This window comes from Argopecten irradians, chromosome 6 (genome assembly GCF_041381155.1).
Source record: "Argopecten irradians isolate NY chromosome 6, Ai_NY, whole genome shotgun sequence".
In the NCBI taxonomy this organism is placed as follows: Eukaryota; Metazoa; Mollusca; class Bivalvia; order Pectinida; family Pectinidae; genus Argopecten; species Argopecten irradians.
This window is the reverse complement of record NC_091139.1, coordinates 35120120-35141060: the sequence shown is the minus strand read 5'-3', so window position 1 is coordinate 35141060 and position 20941 is coordinate 35120120. Positions and strand designations below refer to the sequence as shown.

Here is a 20941-nt window from a genome sequence, read left to right as displayed (position 1 = left end):
CATGCCAGGTTAAGATGCTGGAGGAAAACCTAGATGTGTGTAGGGAAAAATCACTGACCAGCATTCAGTTCCTGGTTACTTCCCACCAATGGGATTTGAACTTGCGACCCAGAGGTGGAGAGCTTGTGGTAATATGTCAGGACATTTTTACCACTTGGCCACTGCTACATCTCAAGAGAGATGAGACAGGATTGTGTTACCCTATTGCTCCCCCAAATAAGCAGGACAATTTTAGTGTTTATTAAGTAAAGAGCTTTCTTTCATACCAACGGGTGTAATACTGGCTGGTCTAGGGCAATACACTCATGCCGCCTGAGGCTGTATTGCATGGCTACCCATGCAATAAAGCCTCGTGACGTTACGGCATCAACAAAATTTCTATTTCCTCGGTAAAAATTTAACATTTTTTTCACAAACTTAACTGGTTTTACAATAAAAGATGCAAATAACGAAATTTTAGTTGAAAATATCACGTAAATTTTCATGTATGAAAAATTGACTTTCAGCTGTGAATTTCTTCGAGTTTATTTCAAAATGGCGGGATATTATAGTTGTAAAATTGCAATAAAACGTCAAGGTATGAAAGAAAAATACTCTTTCATAAGTGGATATGAAGGATAGGGATATTCTACCCTCGGGATCACAAAATGTTGCAAAACCCTCGGCAAACCTCGGGTTTTACTACATTTTGTGACCCTCGGGTAGAATATCCCTATCCTTCATATCCACATATGAAAGAGTCTTATATTCCTTAATTTGTTAAGAAAACATACCTTTAAGGAAATCAGGTTAAACAATTATCAGTAAAGACGATACAATATTAAAATGGTGTGTTTTTCAAACCATGAAGAAGTGGTACATTTAAATGAATAGAATCTGTTTCTTTTGAGGATCAGACCCCAGGAGTGTTGTACAGAAGTAATCTAATGCCTGTAAGTGTTAATCTTGTTTGTGCTTTAGATACAGGCTGTTATATTGTATACACCAAGGAATACAGGGGTTCAGTGGTTAAGGTGACTAATATTTTTGCTACCATTCACTGATTTGTTACCGGTTTTAGCCTTGGTAGATTTCTCTGTGAACCCCTAGGGTATGACAGATTGCGCGCACTTACCTTTTGAACCAAAAGACAATCATGTGACGTCATGATCACTACATGCGATGTGACTGTGGCTTGCATTGTCAATGACTTCATCAATATTGACGTGCAGACGACGAAATTATATTCATGTCAAATGAAAATGAAAATGCTTCTTTTTAGGCAATTATGTCTGTGGATTCAACAGTTAGTAGTAACTGACTATATATATATAGCTATGCATCTCCAACACAAAAACAAAATCTGATATGAATAGGCTTCCTTGTAGGACCATTATAGAGACAGTGAATCCTTGAAAAGATCTTGGAAGAACAGAAAATTAGAACAGGGCCCGGCACCATAAAACTATTCTTAGACAGATTTTTTACTCAAGTATATGATTTCACATAGACTTGAGTAAGAAATATGTCTGAGAAAGTTTTATGGTGCCGGGCCCAGGATTTGAAGTTGTAGGCTAGAGGCAAAGGTGATACAGGAAACCAAACAGTCATAGGATCTGAAGTTGTAGGCTACAGGCAAAGGTTATACTGGAAACCAAACAGACATACGAGATGAAGTTGTAGGCTACAGGCAAAGGTCATACTGGAAACCAAACAGTTATAGGATATGAAGTTGTAGGCTACAGGCAAAGGTCATACTGGAAACCAAACAGTTATAGGATCTGAAGTTGTAGGCTACAGGCAAAGGTCATACTGGAAACCAAACAGTCATAGGATCTGAAGTTGTAGGCTACAGGCAAAGGTCATACTGGAAACCAAACATTCAAAGGATCAGACATTGTAGGCATAGCAGGCAAATGTAATACTGTAAACTAAACAGTCATAGGATCTGAAGTTGTAGGCTACAGGCAAAGGTTATACTGTAAACTTAGGCATTCTGGGCCTGACAGTATATTTAGGTTGAGACTGCAGTACTGTACATAGATAATTGTCAAAATTGAATCAACATTTGATGCTTACATGCTAATTCAGTGAGGGCAGATTTCTGTCTGCTTCTTACAGTGTTGATATTTCCTAACAAGTTGTCACTTGCTGCCATCAGCCTGTAGTGGTCAGACAGATCTATACTAGATTTCCACTGGGGCCTTGATGTGACAGGAAATTTGAATTACAGTCGTCTATTAGAATAACTGACCATCTGCTATGATTAATTGAAATAATTAAAACTGGGGCATTATTGATGAGAGAATTATCTACATGATGTGCAATTGACTGTCATATTGATTAACTCATGATTGATTTTATAAGCAGAATTTCAGATGAGCAATATTTAGTTAAATAAAGGCAGACAGGTGTTCAAGTGGTTAAGGTATCCCAATGCACATTTTACTACTAGACTTCCACATTATAAGCTTTGGGTTATGAGTTTAAAACCCCATGGAACAGTTGGCATGGTGATGTTTTTACTCTGAGTACTTTGGCTTTCTTTTATTCCCTCAAACCTGTCATGTCTTTAAATGATGTGGCCTTGCAGCTGCCGTTAAAAGTATGAAAAAAACATTAATTTATTTTTTAATGGCTGTTTCCTTCTCATTTTTATAAACTAAAAACACTTAGATCTATACCATAATTTTGTCGGTGAAGTATTCAAACTTTGATTTTATTTCAACTACATAATCATTGTTCTGAAATAATGAAATTAATAATTTTGGTCTGAAACTCTTAAAGATGCTCCACCGCCGACAGAGCATGAATGATATTAATTATTTGAACAATAATTGGTGTCCAATCGTGTGTATGTATGTCTAATTAACACAAAAATAATATATATATTTTCATTTTGTCTTTGGTGCATGCGCAATCAGTACTTCATTCCATATAGGATATAGTGTCACAGAATTTTTTCGGGATGCAATTAATTATTTTTCATATTTTAAACTTGAAGTAAAATTAGAAGCTCAAACTTTTCAATGGTGGTAATGGTGTAAAGTAAGTAACTTTTGTAACTGAAGAAAAATACTAAATCGTCTTCTCCTGTTTCTTTTAGTGAAAAAATCCCATTTGTCAGCGGTGGAGCATCTTGACTCATATATGTCATTGATTATTGAATTAATTAAGACTGTAATCTTAATGCATTCTTACAGTATATTCATTCATCAAACAGATTGAAAACTGCCTTGCATATCAGTATTCACAATTTTTGTGTGTAAACTTTTGAACTTAAATACAGCTTCATTTGTCAAATAAATTCAAATGTTGAACTCATTTCAACCCTATGTCTTCAGTTGTCAAATGAATTCAAATTTCTAGCTCATCTTTGGTGGTTTTTTTCCCATGCTAAGCAAATTTTTTTGTATGCAAATTTTTGAACTTGATTTTATACATAGCTGGAAATAATTGCTCTGAATTTAAATGATGTAAGAATGTGACAAGATACAATATGATCCATCAGCCTGTCGGCAGGATGACACTGACATATCGGGTTCACACCGAATAATTATAGACTAGCAATAAGTCATCATTTATAAACTACCAGATTTCTTCTAACAAGCATGCCCATATAGCTATCCTATATACTTTCTGGCCTAAAATGATAATGTTAACTGAAGTAATTAAGCTATTATGGGAAATGCAATGCTATGACAATGGCTATATACTTGCGGCAATCGCAACTCCTCGGATGTAACTGTCGTACATTGACCTTGGATGTGACACAAGGGCATCCATTTTGAAAACAATGCACTATTTTCATAACAACTGGTTGCCACCAAGGCACAACCCCTCGAAAAGTGTCAGTTCATTGATGCTGGGTGTTGTCTGTCTCTAAGGAGAAATGATTACATTCAATTTCTGAAAATACGACTATCATTTCAATAACTATTCATTTTCTTATGCCCTGCAGTTAGGGCGTTATTAGGTTTTCCGGCTAAGAAAATGTTTGATTTTATTACAGTTTCTTACACCTAATTCACATCCGAGGTTATGTTTTACATTCAAGGAGTTCAAATTGATAATTGCGAGCCATGTGAATTTAAACATACTATATATGACCCAATAAACACCCAGGGCGTGTAAATACTTCAAAAAGGAGGGGGCGCTTAATAGGACCAAATATGGACTAATGCTTTCACAAAATTATTCCACTGAGTAAGCCATAAACAAATTAGCAATGGAAGTCAAATAAAGAAACCAAACTTGGTTTTCATATTTTAGGTCTGCATTGAATTTGAAGTAAGTGATATTGATTCTTGAAAAAAAAACGTGGGGGGGGGGATGGGGGGGGGTGACAGAGTAGCACTTAAAGGGAAAGGGGCGTTTATTAGGTCAAATATAGGACAACATTTACCCAATAAACACTTAGAGCACTTTGAATTTAGGAAATGGAGGGGTATTAATGGGACCAAATATATACCAAAACTAATGCACTAAATTATTGTTAAATCAATTTGCAAAAGAAATGAAAATAAATATAAACTAATATGGTATACTCATATTTTACATTTTGATAAAGATATTTTAACTCTAGGTAAGTGAACTTAGAGCCACTAAGAATGGGAAGGGGTGTTTTGACTAGGGTACTTTTTAGGTAAAATGCAGAAAGTTTCTGACTTAAACGTCACATGTCCTGTAAATGTTTACATACAAGCGGGATGCACTTACAGATGAAAAACAGCATGGCCTGTACATGCAATATCTGTTGTTTTGCCCAGAAGAGATTTTACAAAGAATAAGAACACATGCACCACAGTTTCCCTGAAAGTTCAACTCAGTACTGTATATGGTTGACTAAGTTTCATATGATTGATAAATGCATTGTAGTAGAATAAGAACATTTTAGTACATGCAGCTTCAGTCCTCTGTTTTAAGTCATGGTAGGGCAACAGAAATTAGTACCATAGAACTTATTGAGATATCATGTGATATGGGACTATTGTTTCTATTGGTGATGGAATGACGTCAGAAGATGATATCCCACGCTAACATCATTTCAGTGGGAAGGTTACGAAGAATTATGTTCCATCACCACTGGAGATACTAGTGCCGCACAAACATTATCTGATATAACGTACGTGCAGGTACATGAATTAGTCCCAATATGAAATAGAAAATTTGAGTATTTAATTGGTTTGTTTAATATATATATATTATATCGGAGATTAAGTCCTAAAAGTTAAAAATTAATGTCTAAAGTTAAAATGTCTGTTCTGGACTTTTGTAACTTTGATCTATGACCTAATTAATCCAAACTGTTAATAAAATTCCGTATTCGCTTTGTGTATTATTACAAATCATAAATTATTAGTACATAATATTACTGCATATTGAAACTTTGGTCATGACCTTGATTATGACTTTTGACCTACTTCAGAAGTACATAATGTACATGAACATAATTCTTATATCACTCAATCCGCAAGTTACCTATTTGTCTTTGTATACATGTAATAATATATCCTTTGTTTGTATTGTGACCGATGTTGTGAGTGTAATTATTTGACAGGGTAGTATACATGTATGATAGGTGTGATGGCATATTTATTTGTCTAATTGTACAGGTTATTGATGCGCGACACCTGTGATGAATCATAAGATATTCATGTTCTTGGCAATAGTCAGCTAAGAATGGCCTTTTGACTGCGTCGCTAGTGTTACCAGAATACATTGATTACTTTCATGAATATGCATGTTGTATATAATGCGATTTTGTTTGAATTCGGAAACATTTATCAAAGTTAGAAAATCACAGATTGAAATTGATTTATGTACTATTTAACTGTACAGTGTAATTGAAAAGTAGTTACTGGTGAAATTGGCCTATTAAACTGTATTTACTCTCGTAAAATCATCCTGCTTACTTCTGACTTTAAAGTTGAGATATATTGATCAGTTACTCTTACAGAGTGGTCAGGTTGTCTATTGACCCCTGAAGACAGTTTTAGACTGTTCTAAATCAAAGACTAGATCAGTTCATTATGAAATTTCAGGGGTGAATTGGTGTGCCAATTTAATTGTTACTGTTACAGTTGACGGGCAGTGACCATAGATTGGTTGGACGACACTTAGGTATCACTGATAGTGTCGGCAGCATCGGCGTCCGGGAAACAGTTTCGTACAATAACTTAAGTATTTACTGTCCAATTTCAACCAAATTTGGTGTATTGCTTTATATATTAGTGAGATCTGAGATGCGTTTGAAAATGGTCAAAATCCGTTACTACTTGCAAGTCTCAGTTACAGGACTTTAAAATTGTGAAAACAGAAAAACCTATGGTTTCCGCTCGATAACTTTAGTATTTATTTTCCATTTTCAGCCACATTTGGTTTATTGCTTTATATTAATGAGGTCACAGCGTGGTTTGATACTTGTCAAAATCCATCAACATTTGCAAGAGTTACGGGACTTGATTACTTCACCTATAATTATTAAACAAATATTTTCAACTGTAAATAAATATTTTTTATGATGCTGTGCAGGCCACACATCCACTTCTGTGGACTTTTTCTTCACCATCAAACCTGGCACATAATCATCATATCTGTTAATAGGATTTACATCTATACACAATAAAACATGTATTTATATACACAATAAAGTATGTATACACAATAAATACACAATAAAACATATGTACACAATAAAACATGAATACAAAATACATACACAATAAAACATGTATACACAATAAATACACAATAAAACATTTATACACAATAAAACATGTATACACAATAAAACAGTATACACAATAAAACATGTATACACAATAAATACACAATAAAACATTTATACACAATAAAACATGTATACACAATAAATACACAATAAAACATGTATACACAATAAAACAGTATACACAATAAAACAGGTATACACAATAAAACAGTATACACAATAAAACATGTATACACAATAAAACATGTATACACAATAATACATGTATATACAATAAAACATGTATACACAATAATACATGTATACACAGTAAAACATGTATACACAATAAAACATGATTAATTTGCAAAAATGATGTCAAAGTTCTTGGGCATAGATTTACTTTTATCCTGCAACTGTCCCGCATACTGACCGATAAGTACTGCTGGATAAACTTGTTCATTATCCGTCAATACGAAATGCTTTATTCGTCAATACGATCACATGAATTTGTTCCATATCTGAGGGAACTTTTTCTAACTTGACCCAGAACTTGAACCTCGTTTTTTGAGTATTTTCATTTTGTTTCAATGATATATCACACTGAATAATATTACAGATACTGTTTGTGAATGCGCTTATTTATTTCCCACGGCAGTAAAAAGGAGTACACTCTCATTCGGTTTACTGAATGAATATTTACCTCCGTATCAAGGAAGCGTCTCGCTTTGAGCGAAACCAAGTAAATAAATCAATTTGCTTTCGTTTTGAATGCCAAAGTGGTTGCAGGATAAACAGAATACACGGTTAGTATCTTACAATACAAGGTTTATTTTGGTGCTCGACACGGAAAGCCAGGATGCCTTGGCAAAGCCTTGCATCTCGGCTTTTCCTAAGAAATGTGGTCGCCCTAGCTGGCATATTAATATACCTATAAACATACTTATTTTGTCAATGTTATGATTAGTACAATGATGAATTGGCAAAATCTCCATAATGACTATATAAACTATAGAAAATACAGTTTGTGCAGTCATATTTGAGCACAACATTTCTGTTGTGATTACAGATAAAATACAGTGAAACCTGTCTATGAAGACCACCCAAGGACCAAGAGAACAAGAAAATGGGCTTTAAAGACGAGTGGTCTTTAAACACGTGTCTGTTGAAATTGACCATTTGGGACCTACTTAAGAAAGTGGTCTTATTAAGCAGGTGGTCTTTATACACAGGTGGTCTTTATACACATGTGGTCTTTATACACAGGTGGTCTTTATACACAGGTGGTCTTTCTACAGAGGTGGTTGTTAAGGCAGGTTTTACTATATGTATTTACAGCCATCACTCTCATGTCTATGAATGATTTAATAGATTTGTAAAGATGATATATTTAATCTTTAGTAAGAGATGTGTTTCTAAATTCTGTTTGGATTACACTGGAGACAGGTTTCGTTTTTATCCAGGCTGGCTGTTAAGTATACATTATAATCATGAGTCTGTCAGAGATGATATTTATCACATACATGATAAAGAGTAATTTAAATATGGAGGTCAGGTGAAGCCTGTGGAAAACTTATCATGATTGTTGTGCCTTTGGGTCAACACATTTGTAACAGGTGATGGGAGGGCTACTTTATGGTTTATCAGGGCTATTGAAGCCTGGAGGCCAAGTTATCAGCAGTATTTCACTGAGGTAGTACTCCCTTGTGAGATCATAGCCCATTCAGAAACTCAGTCATTGGTTCAGGTACAACATGTGACTCAGTTTGACCAATCAGAGGTCATGTGTCAAGGTCAAAGATTGCATGAACTTTAAGTGAAATCGTAAATAAACAAAAAGTTGGACTGTTGATTACACTTATGAGGTAATATGTCAGTTAGATAAGCATTAGGGGATTCTGAGAGTTCAATGGAATAGACTTGACCAGTTATTACAAATGGTACATTTCCTTTCATAAGTCCTGTTACCTATTAGTATGCATTGTATAGCGTTAAATATTCACTTGTTTATGTTTGTTTTATTTGCATTTCAATGAAATGCACGAATTCTAAAACCAGTGAAATATTCAGAAACTCATTGACATAAGGGTGGTAGTTAAAATAATTATTAGAAGAAGTAAGCTGTGAATTTTAACCTCCATGGATAGGAAACTGCGAAATGTTGACCCCGCGGATTTTAAGTGCTAGAAAACACAGAATGAGAAGGGATGATCACTGATTTGAATTAAACATTTTGTTTTAGTTTGTTGGGACTGATATTTTGTTTTATTTTATTTTTAATTTATTTTATTTGAATTGATTTGAATGTTGATGATTTAATGTTTTGCTGAAACCAACAAAACATTTTTGATAGAATTTGAGTTTTTGAGTTCTGTTAGAATATTTGTCCATGAAATGAAATTTACAGGTATTACACATGAGGTGTTTCTTTTGTCAATGTTCTGCTCCATAGAAATGTCTATTAGTCAAGAGAGGTCAAGGTCATCCGCGGTGGCCGAGTGGTTAAGATGTCCCGACATATTACCACAAGCCCTCCACCTCTGGGAAGCGGGTTCGAATCCCATGTGGGGCAGTTGCCAGGTACTGACCGTTGGCCGGTGGTTTTTCTCCGGGTACTCCGGCTTTCCTCCACCAACAAACCTGGCACGTCCTTACATGACCCTGGCTGTCAATGTTCTGCTCCATAGAAATGTCTATTAGTCAAGAGAGGTCAAGGTCATCCAATCTCTTTTTGCTGTTACATGCAGAAATTTCTTAGAAAAAACCCCAATATAATTTAAAATTAATGTATTTAGGCAATGAGAAAAAAAAAGTTAATTTGAAATGAAAGCATTTAAGCGATGATAAACATAATATTACATTTATAGCTGTATTAATTAGCAGCCTAGTCTTAATCAATGACTTGATGTACATTACAGGTAAGACTAAGCTTGTGTCAGCACATTGGTTTGGACTATATGCTTATATTTTTACAAACAGTATAATAAATGTAGATGAACAATCTGAAATTTCTTTCGATATCAAATCATGTCACGGTCGGCCATACTGTTCGTAGTCGATTCTGTTCTTTGAACAATTTGAACTGTGAGCCAATCAAACTCTTCTGTGAACACTGATTAATTACTGTATTCAATCCAATAAATGCCTGAAGCACTTAAAAAAATGAAAAAAAATCAGAGGGTGCTTATTAGAACCTAATTTGGAATAGCCTTTCATAAGATTATTGTACAAAGTAAGCTATAAATCAATTTGCCAAAAGAAATCAAATAAAGAAAATGGTTTTCATGTTTATTGTAGGTCAGTGAAATTGAGGCAGGGGCATAGGAATAGGGGTACTTATTGGGTCGAATACGGTAGTTACAATTACATAGACATCACTCTTATAGACTTATGTACTCGTTCAATCCTCAAATCAATGTTCGAATCCATGTTTATTTCCTGTGGAGATAAGGAGAACAGATTTTAAATCATGATCTGATACATGGAACAAGCTTGATGGTGATTAGCCAGCATTACAGTGTGGATTTTGATGATGATAGGTATGTGGTTTGTCCAATGTAAAGTTTATAAAGTTTAGAGAGAGATCCTTACTATATGGCCTGTTTAAAACCATGTGGGTGTAGACTTGTGTAATGTAAATGTATACCATTCAATTGTTTGTAACTTATTTCCAAATATGGAGTTATTTTCTATCTTGGTTTGTTTCCTGATGCTAGTGTTTAAGGAGTGTTTCCCAAACCTTTGGTATAAAGTTAGTATGACAGTCCAAGGTCTTCATTGTAAGATTTAGTAATTAAATGACAGAACATCTTATTGAGTTCAAAGCATAGAACAAAAATACTACAGTCAAACCTCCTTAGTGAACACCTCTGTATAAAGACCACCTTCTTGATTAGACAACTTTCTCTGTGTTCCAAATGGTCAATTTCAACACAAACCTGTATATAAAGACCACTTGGCTATAAAGACCATTTTTCGTATATCCAAAGGGTGATCTTTATAGACAGTTTAGACTTATAAAAAACCCATGATATCAGTGTATGGTATGACTCGGTCAAATCAAGGGGAGACAACTTGAAATGAGAACTCTGTCAGCTGGGAAATCTTATTGAAAAGGCAGAGTTAATATCTTGATCAGAAGTCTGTATTGTGTTGAATGAATTAGAGACAAACTGGTTACTGCATTTAGGATCTGCTGACTTCATTGATTCCTTGCATGACTAAAAAGTTTTTATCTAGACAACAAATATTCAATATCTCATATTAATTATCTTTGACAAAAAAATCCAACGAAAAGCCCTCATCTTTCTAAGATCTGGCTGTATGCATTTGTTGAAGAAATGATGTTGATCTGGAGGGTAAGAAAGGTTGATAAAGTATTATTAATTTGCTTACGTAATTTGATCGCAAGATGATTGAATGTCCCAAACAAGATGACTGATGTCTGGGGGATCTGTGGCCTCATTCCAGTGTCACCAAGTGATTTAATGCATCTATTGAATGCAAAATAAGGAAATGCATTGAAATTGAAAGGTTTTTGTATTCATACTGTAATTAACACTCAGTCAAGTTTGGTTCAATTTAATTAACACATTTATTCATACAGAAGTCATTTGATAGCTATAAATTCACTACATACATTTAATCTAAGTAAACAAATGATGATTTATGTGTTACGGTACAATGTAAACCTGGTGTGTATATTCAATTTCCTCATTTAAATTTGATAAATGTGAAATGAATATGTTAGTCTGAAATATCAAATTCATATTATAAAATAATTTTGATTTCCAAAAAAAAAGAACATTAAAATAAGATTCCTTGTTTGAGGAAAATACTTTTTGAACAGATTTTACCTTATTTGTCTGGTAGTTAACGTGAGGATGGCAATTTCAAAAATTTGCATGATGTATTATGGAGGTCAAAAACAATTTATCCTTGAAATAATAATTAGATCATCCTAGTCTTATCACCAGGTTATGAAATATTAATTTGTAAAGGCTTAATATTTTAGAATTAAGTCAAATCACAATTTTTAGTGGCAGATTAACCAGCTAAACTGAAGTTTATGGACTCAGAGGAAATGATAACAAAAAGTGGATGATGAAGGAAAAACCGAATATGTTATGAATGAAAAAAGTAGATTCAAGGAACATTGAAATTCAGCAAATTATTGACAGAAATTGTTATAAAGTAAATGTGAAAAAGGGAACATGTTAATTGGAAATGTGAAAAATAGGACTGTCATAACAGTGAAAAGAGAAGGAAAAAGGAACTATATACAAATTATATAGACACAGTAAAATCATAACACAATTATCATACAATCTGCTTGATATCCACTGATTTTGTCCACTTATAAATTTGTATTAGTCACTTAAGTGTAACATAACCGGGAGCATTTTTCATTGGCTGGAATGCCATTGTGACATCATGACTTGAAGATGTCGTGACAAAATGGCCACCTTCGCTACATTTTTTCAGCACAGTATGAAATTCTCCAAAAGGTTTGTTGTGGTAGTTATATTGCGTACGTAATATATCTTTTAAACATATTCATTTCATATCAGATTTTATGAATCTCATCTCAAAGTTTTAATCTTTGCTCGCCAAGGCTCGCAAAAATAAAAACTTCTGAGACACCTTTCATAAAATCTCCTTTGAAATGATGCACTCTTTAAAGATCCGTTATATGTGTTGACAGTGTTAAGTTTCCTTGTAGACATTTCAAGGCTATTTCAGTAGTTTTATTTGCTTTTTAACAGATCTGTGAGTCTTCCTCCAGTTTGTAATTGAATACTTATTTGTGTTGATTGATGACATTTGATTAGATGGAATTTTTGCTTTTTTTTATTGCTCTAGATATGATTATACATGTACATAGACAGATGCATCAATAATTTTGAAAACACCATCAAAATTGTGAATGTTTACTTGCCTTACCTACAAAGTGCACATAGGTTATGAAATGACAGAAAAGACATGATAAAACTTACTTACATGTAACAACCTATAGTATCTACACTTATAACAGGTTTGAACTATCACCTTGTGTGTCATGACCTATAATATGGTAAAACATGACCTATAACCGTGAGTATTATGACCTATAACTTTGAGTATCATGACCCATAATCTTGAGTATCATGACCTATGACCTGGTAAAGCATGACCCATAACCGAGTGAATCATGACTTATAACTTTGAGTACCTGGTATTATGACCTATAACCAGGTAGAGCATGACCTATAACCTAGAGAATCATGACCTATAACCTAGAGAATCATGACCTATAACTTAGAGAATCATGACCTTTAACCTAGAGAATCATACCGAAACCTAGAGAATCATACCAATAACTAGAGAATCATGACCTATAACCTAGAGAATCATGACCTATAACCTAGAGAATCATGACCTATGACCTATAACCTAGAGAATCATGACCTATAACCTAGAGAATCATGACCTATAACCTAGAGAATCATGACCTATAACCTAGAGAATCATGACCTATGACCGATAACCTAGAGAATCATGACCGATAACCTAGAGAATCATGACCTATAACCTAGAGAATCATGACCTATAACCTAAAGAATCGTGACCTATAACCATGACCTATGACCTATAACCTTGAGTATCATGACTATGACATTTGTTATTACCTTTTATGGTATAGATGACATTATTTCCTTAAATATTGTAACTTTTCCAGAACTATTGTGACTTTTTACTGGTGCGTTTTTTTATGGTGAAAATAACATTATAACCTAGAATAACATAAACATCCCTGACCTCTTATTATGGGGCCAACCTAACCGCGTTACTGTGACCTAGTAAATAACCAAGTTTTACCTTAAGATAAATAAGTCCATTATTTAACCCTCATACAGATTTACTTACCTGCATGGCCCACTCGGTACATAGGTACATAAAAGTCATGTATTTAAGCCTCTTTTAGAAGTGTCAAGATATCTATATGATATGGTGCTACCTGCATGGCCATACCTGTATAAAGTATTAAAGCCCTGCTAGGCTATCAGCCACTTAGTCGGGTACATTTTGTGTACTATTGAATGAAGTTAATCTTTAGACTGAGCAAAGAAAAGGGGTTTTCTTCTAGTAAGGTAACATGTGAAAATATAGACAAAATTCGCCGCTACACCCAGCTTGTGGATCATAGAAAGACATACCCGTGGAACTAGACATGCTGCTGTAAAAGTCAAAGCCAAATATTGTAGTGGACCAGAGGGACTGAATGAGAGTCATTATAATGGTTTTCTCTACCTTCTGTACCAGACTATAGAAATCTATGAAGGCATGCGTTCTTGTTGATGAAAATGTTTGCCACATTTTATCAGCAATGTTATTTGTGTACTCAAAGGAATGGAGAGTCGTAAGCTAGGGACCCAGGGTAGGTAAATTAAACAATGAGATTCAGATCATGATTAATGCTGTCTTCCGAGTCAATATGTCTGGGAATAAAATCCATTAGATACGGACGGATATATTGAATGATTTCTATCATTAATGTATAACAGGCACGGTCTGTCTAAAGTCATCAACTTTTTTAACAGAGTGGTGATTAAATGTAATCCTGTACATATATAAAAATGGCAAACTAGTTATACATAACAGCTAAAAGTGTTACATCACTACATATTTCATTCATTGTTTAATTTGTTTGACAATTTTGATAAAAAGCATTGATTATAAGCTGTAACCATTAGTGAGCTTGTGATCATGAAGATACAGGAAGATAGTTCTTATAAGTTTGAACACTTACAGAAATCAACGTAAATTAGTGTGGGGTTTATCAATTTTATTTGATTTTAGCTCTCTCAGAGGTCAAAATCAAGACTGGTAAAGCTGTCTGTTCAATTTATATTTGATCATTCTGTATTTCGTTGAAGATGCAAATTAAAGTTGGGGTTTCCATGGCCATCATGATATATTTAATGTACAATTCTTTCAGATTATGCAAAAAAAAAACCTCATATGAAATTAAATGAAAGTTTATAGACCTTTAACTAGATATCTGTCAAATGAAATTAATTATCTATTTTGCAATTAAATATCAAAATAAGAAAAATTCTTTGATTTATGTTGACAATTAATATTATCAAAAGTAAATCTGAAAAATAGAAATTAACATTTTAATTTTAATTTTACAGGCTTAATAAAAGAGGCATTGTTTTACACATCAGTGTTTTATTTACAAATCAATGAACTACGTCGGTGTTTACGGACTGCAACGTCATGTTCCTGAACCTTTTACGATTATTTTTTCCATTTAATTAGGCACAGGTAGGAACAGACAACCAACCAATCAGAAAGCTTCCTTTTGCATACACACTATAGAATATTATTAATATGCTAATAAAGTAAAACATGAAAGTGCAAGTCAGAGTAAGAAATATGTATTAAACCGATTAAATTCTTAGCATTATATGTAACTCAGGCGGTCTAATTTACCTGTACTCGGGTACTGTTGTACAGGATAAGAAAGTTTTTACTGGCCTATTTCTTTTACAGGTGTTATAGGCTGACATTATGTAATTTGACCCACCTGGGTAGAATTCAATTTATTGTTGGCTTGTCACCTGTATATCCATACAATACTTAAATAGTTGGCCTGTGTTTTATATCTAACAGTTGTAAGCTTCTTTTTATTAATGCATGTATATTCATATTAGATTAGTGATTTCCTTATACTTGGTAATGCTTGGAAGGATACTTATTTGGGTAAATGCGGTAGTAAAGATTTATGAAATACATATAATCTTGTCTGTGTATTGTTTTATCCTGCAGCAAATAATATAATAGCTTTTGGTTATAGCTAATACACTGTATAGTATATCGTTCATATCAGTTGATGTTGAGTAGATCTTATACTTAGATAACCTATTTGATGTCTATAACGATGGTTAATATAACTTTATATGGATTTCATTATTGCACTTGCCTTCCACTGTCACTTCTTAACTACCAGATATATATACTGACAGTAGGTTGATGGTTTTAAGCTAGCTAGGGTACTCTCATGTTTCTGTACCAAAATATTGACGGAAAATTTATCATGAATGTTTCAATGTCAAATACAAATCATTCCATAAGATCATCAAGGTGACAAAAAAGCCATGGCATTTACTGCCGAATGGTCTTAATACTGAGGTAAAATTCTTCAAGGAAGTGGTCTTACTAATCAGATGGTTGTTAGCGCAGTTTATTACTGGTCAGGTAAATATGCTTACCTGCCTTAGCAACCACCTCTGTATAAAGACCACATGCTTAATTATTAAAACCAATTTTCGTAAGGATCCCAAATGGTTATTCATAACAGTGTTAATTGACTTGTTTAGAAAGACTACTTTTCCTTTTGCAATTTGGTGGTCTTTTTAGACATGTTTGACTACAAGTGAATTACGGTAGATATTTTTCAGGAAGGAATACATTATATCCTTTGTGGAGTTAAATTGATAGAATCCAGTCCTTATGTGATATTGTATAAGTGTGAGGTGCTTTACATGTACTGTAATGAGTGTTTTGTGTGTGTGTCAGCGTTTGTCCAGTTGACTCTGAGGTGGCTAATCACAGCACTATGTGGTCAGCTTGTGCTGATTAGATAAATAGGAATTGAAAGGAATTGCTGTACGGCAGTCAGTCTTTGTGCTAAATAAGAATTGAAGGGAATTGCTGGACGGCAGTCGGTCTTTGTGCTAATAAATATGGCTATTTAGCCTTGTCACTAACACTCAGTCTGACTCCACGATGAAAAAGTGACATTGTGTAGACTGTGAATAACAGCTTTATCGATTAAGAAAACAAGATCTCACATTCTGCTGGAAATGTGACAGATTTGGGATCACGATTCATTGAAAAACAATCATAAAAAGGATGCAATCAAATTTTTGGAAGATGAAATTTGCAATAAAAATGAAATAAAATAATTGAAAAAACAATTGAAACCTTCATCTTAAAATTATGAAAGAAATTCAAATACCTGTAAGTTTATAATTTATGAAATTTCTTTGTCAAATTTTAATTATGTAACTGCAACATATTTCCTTTGCTGTTGGGTAAAAAATATTGAATATAAAATATTGAATATTTTTCAGTAACTGTTTTGCAAAGCATTTGATATATATTGCTTGTTAAAAGAATAAACAAATATGAAAAGAAAATGATAAATGTTTATGTTAGTATCTCGGGATAAGAGATTAATGGTAAATGAACAAAGAGATATATATACATGCTTATATCTGGTCAGATGGCAAATATAAGTTTCTAAAATATGTTATGAATGTTTGTTGAAATGTTGTTTATTACTGTACTAAATTGACGATGTGGAAATAAGTGTTGTGGAATCGAGAAAAGGTGCGTCATAAATATTTGTGGTATATCTGTTAAAGTGATCAGTTTCCGCCATCACTACACATGTATACCCACACACACACATGTACCCTGATGTGTGCCACACTTGCCGTGTGTGTGTGTGTGTGCTACACTTGCAATGTATTGCTGCTGGAAGTCACTCAGCAGCTCTGTCCTCAGGTCCATAATCCCATTCATGTGAATGGAATTTACACCATCAATGCAAATATTGTGTTGTAATTTCACCACAGCAATGACTCTATGGCTAGCCTTTTATACTGATGCAGCTAGACGAGATCAAAGGCTACAGTGTCTGGTCCCAGTGGTAATTCATTGTAAACAAGGTTGATAGGAATGCCGGAGGACCTCATCAGCACTGAGTCAAACATTGAACAACACTGATGTTTCTTTTTTCACTTTTGTGAATCTGAATCTTATTGAGGGATAAGTGTAGCTGGTATCTGTTGTGGATGTTACTGACCTGAACTACTTATTCTTTGACTCTGGAATTTTAAAATCTGGTTTCATGTTTGGAGATTAGATATTGAACAGTATTAGTACATGGCTGTTGTAAAAATTACCAAAGGAAATGTCATAGCATTGTATCTGTGAACAACTGTTTTACTGCTTGGATCGACAATTCTGAAGCCCACTTCCACCAATTCATTATGATGGGCTTAGTCAAACATTTGATTGTGGTGTAAACATTCATGAAAGGATGTGTAGTTTTCTATCTCTGTGTTGGATCTGATTCTGTTCCCTGACACCACAAATTCAACATGATGCCATTCATGTCATGTTTCTGTTACCGGCAGCGTAAAGGATATACTCAGGCATGGAGGGTAGTACAAGGCAATGCAAAAATCGTTTATGAATCAACTGAGGCTGATCTTGTAAGTTCTCATATGTAGCCTTAGATGAATACAACAATTGTTTAATTACACTGGATTATGTGAATTAGGATTTTAACAATGAATTGAAATTGTTTCATAACACGATATTTTCACACGTTAGCTAGAGAAGAGATAATTTTTTATTGGAGGTCGATCATTTGTCTTTACAATAGCACTTGACTTTGTGACGTGCCCTATAATGCTAAATACTGGCTGATCTTTTAGATACCATATTTGCCTTAATGAGCGCCAAGGAAGCTTAAATAATTGTAACAAAGGGGGCACTTATTAATGCACCAAAATGTTAATTGTGGACGAAAAAAGTCGACCATACTTTAAATCTTTCTGTATTCATTGTACATAAATCTTTTACAGTAAACATGCATCTGCCTTTTATCTTGTGAGATGCATTATAATATGTTGTGATTCACATGTAAAAGACTCGCAAATTCATGTAATATGGGATGTAGTGTTATGTTAGAGGCATAACATATTGTAAAACATTGTTTGATCCTTTAGAATAAAAGGGGAGGGGCGCTTATTGTGACGAATACGGTATGTGTATTTTAAAGGTCTGGCGATACTTGCTAATAGCGTAGCAGGGTATACAGCGTACCATAGTGTGGCCTTACTTATAGTAACATACTGTAACATACCTAAATATGTCTGAGTGTATTTGTACCCCAAAATCATTTCGTAATTTACTGTAGCGGGATTTTGAATTCTTAAATCTACAATATAACTGTTAGTGTTGCCATATGATTTGTAACCAGTTATTGAAAATGCACCATTATGATACAATAAGCCTTGGTAATGCACCATTACGTTGAAATATGCCTTGATAAGGCACCATTATTTTGAAATAAGTCTTGATAAGGCATTACGTTACAATAATTAAGCCTTGATAATGTGCTATTACAATGCAAAACGCCTTGATAATGCACCATTATGATACAATAAGCCTTGATAATGCACCATTATGATACAATAAGCCTTGATAATGCACCATTATGATACAATAAGCCTTGATAATGCACCATTATGATACAATAAGCCTTGATAATGCACCATTATGATACAATAAGCCTTGATAATGCTACATTACGATACAATAAGCCTTGATAATGCTATATTGCGATACAATAAGCCTTGATAATGCACCATTATGATACAATAAGCCTTGATAATGCTACATTACGATACAATAAGCCATGATAATGCACCATTATGATACAATAAGCCTTGATAATGCACCATTATGATACAATAAGCCATGATAATGCACCATTATGATACAATAAGCCTTGATAATGCACCATTACGATACAATAAGCCTTGATAATGCACCATTATGATACAATAAGCCTTGATAATGCACCATTATGATACAATAAGCCATGATAATGCACCATTATGATACAATAAGCCTTGATAATGCACCATTATGATACAATAAGCCTTGATAATGCACCATTATGATACAATAAGCCTTGATAATGCACCATTATGATACAATAAGCCTTGATAATGCACCATTATGATACAATAAGCCTTGATAATGCTACATTACGATACAATAAGCCTTGATAATGCTATATTGCGATACAATAAGCCTTGATAATGCACCATTATGATACAATAAGCCATGATAATGCACCATTATGATACAATAAGCTTTGATAATGCACCATTATGATACAATAAGCCTTGATAATGCACCATTATGATACAATAAGCCATGAAAATGAACCATTATGATACAATAAGCCATGATAATGCACCATTATGATACAATAAGCCATGATAATGCACCATTATGATACAATAAGCCTTGATAATGCACCATTATGATACAATAAGCCTTGATAATGCACCATTATGATACAATAAGCCATGATAATGCACCATTATGATACAATAAGCCATGATAATGCACCATTATGATAAAATAGTCCTTGATAAAGAATCCATTATATCAAATTCTTCTAATCGGGAACATATATAGGGTTAAATAATACTCATTCATAAATGCCTTCAGAAAATAAGACACAATGGCGGACTACATGTATACATGTACAAGCATTCGCACGACACGGCATTGTCTATTTCCCGGCAGATAATCATCAAGATGACCATCAAGATCAACTTCGTTTCATACATGTTAAATCTACGAAACTCAACAGTAAAATTCTTGTCTGTCAAGATGTATTATTAGTACTAAAGGTCAATTTAACATGTATAAAAACATCACAAATTTTGACACAACGACCACAACGCATACGCTTTCCAACAGCAGTTTTGGACGTCAAGCGGCGATCACAACATAAAATGATGTCATTTGGTTATTGATGACGTTGACAATGATGATGTCACACTGAGAAATAAGTAGTTCGGTCCAAGTACACCTTGTCAACCAATCAGAATGCGTACAGAGTTTATACCACGTGTGGTATAAACAAAGTGTTAATCAACAGATGCAATGTTTATTCAATGTCCTGAGAGTTGAATAACCCCACCTATTGTGGTAGAAGCCTTGATAATGCACCATTATGATACAATAAGCCTTGATAATGCTATATTGCGACACAATAAGCCTTGATACTGCACCATTATGATACAATAAGCCTTGATAATGCACCATTATGATACAATAAGCCTTGATAATGCTACATTATGATACAATAAGCCTTGATAATGCACCATTATGATACAATAAGCCTTGATAATGCTACATTACGATACAATAAGCCTTGATAATGCTACATTACGATACAATAAGCCTTGATAATGCACCATTATGATACAATAAGCCTTGATAATGCACCATTATGATACAATAAGCCTTGATAATGCACCATTATGATACAATAAGCCTTGATAATGCACCATTATGATACAATAAGCCTTGATAATGCACCATTATGATACAATAAGCCTTGATAATGCACTATTATGATACAATTAGCCTTGCTACATTACG

At 33.8% G+C, this 20941-nt stretch overlaps 1 protein-coding gene across 4 annotated transcripts in view; it reads left to right on the top strand.

Moving 5' to 3' along the window:
* The window catches only part of LOC138325728 (high affinity 3',5'-cyclic-AMP phosphodiesterase 7A-like), an 88224-nt gene that overhangs the window by 16678 nt on the left and 50605 nt on the right, over positions 1–20941 (top strand). The window contains exon 1 of one of the 4 annotated variants that reach the window (XM_069271579.1): positions 13727–14108. The exons of 1 other annotated variant lie outside the window; for it this stretch is intronic. Coding sequence is in view for 1 of the 3 variants with exons in the window: in XM_069271576.1 (XP_069127677.1) it covers positions 17848–17961 (114 nt within the window). In the remaining 2 variants the exon portion in view is untranslated. Of the gene's footprint in view, positions 1–13726; positions 14113–17191; positions 17962–20941 lie in introns of those variants that run through there. 2 more of the 4 variants (XM_069271578.1, XM_069271576.1) reach the window with 2 other exon arrangements.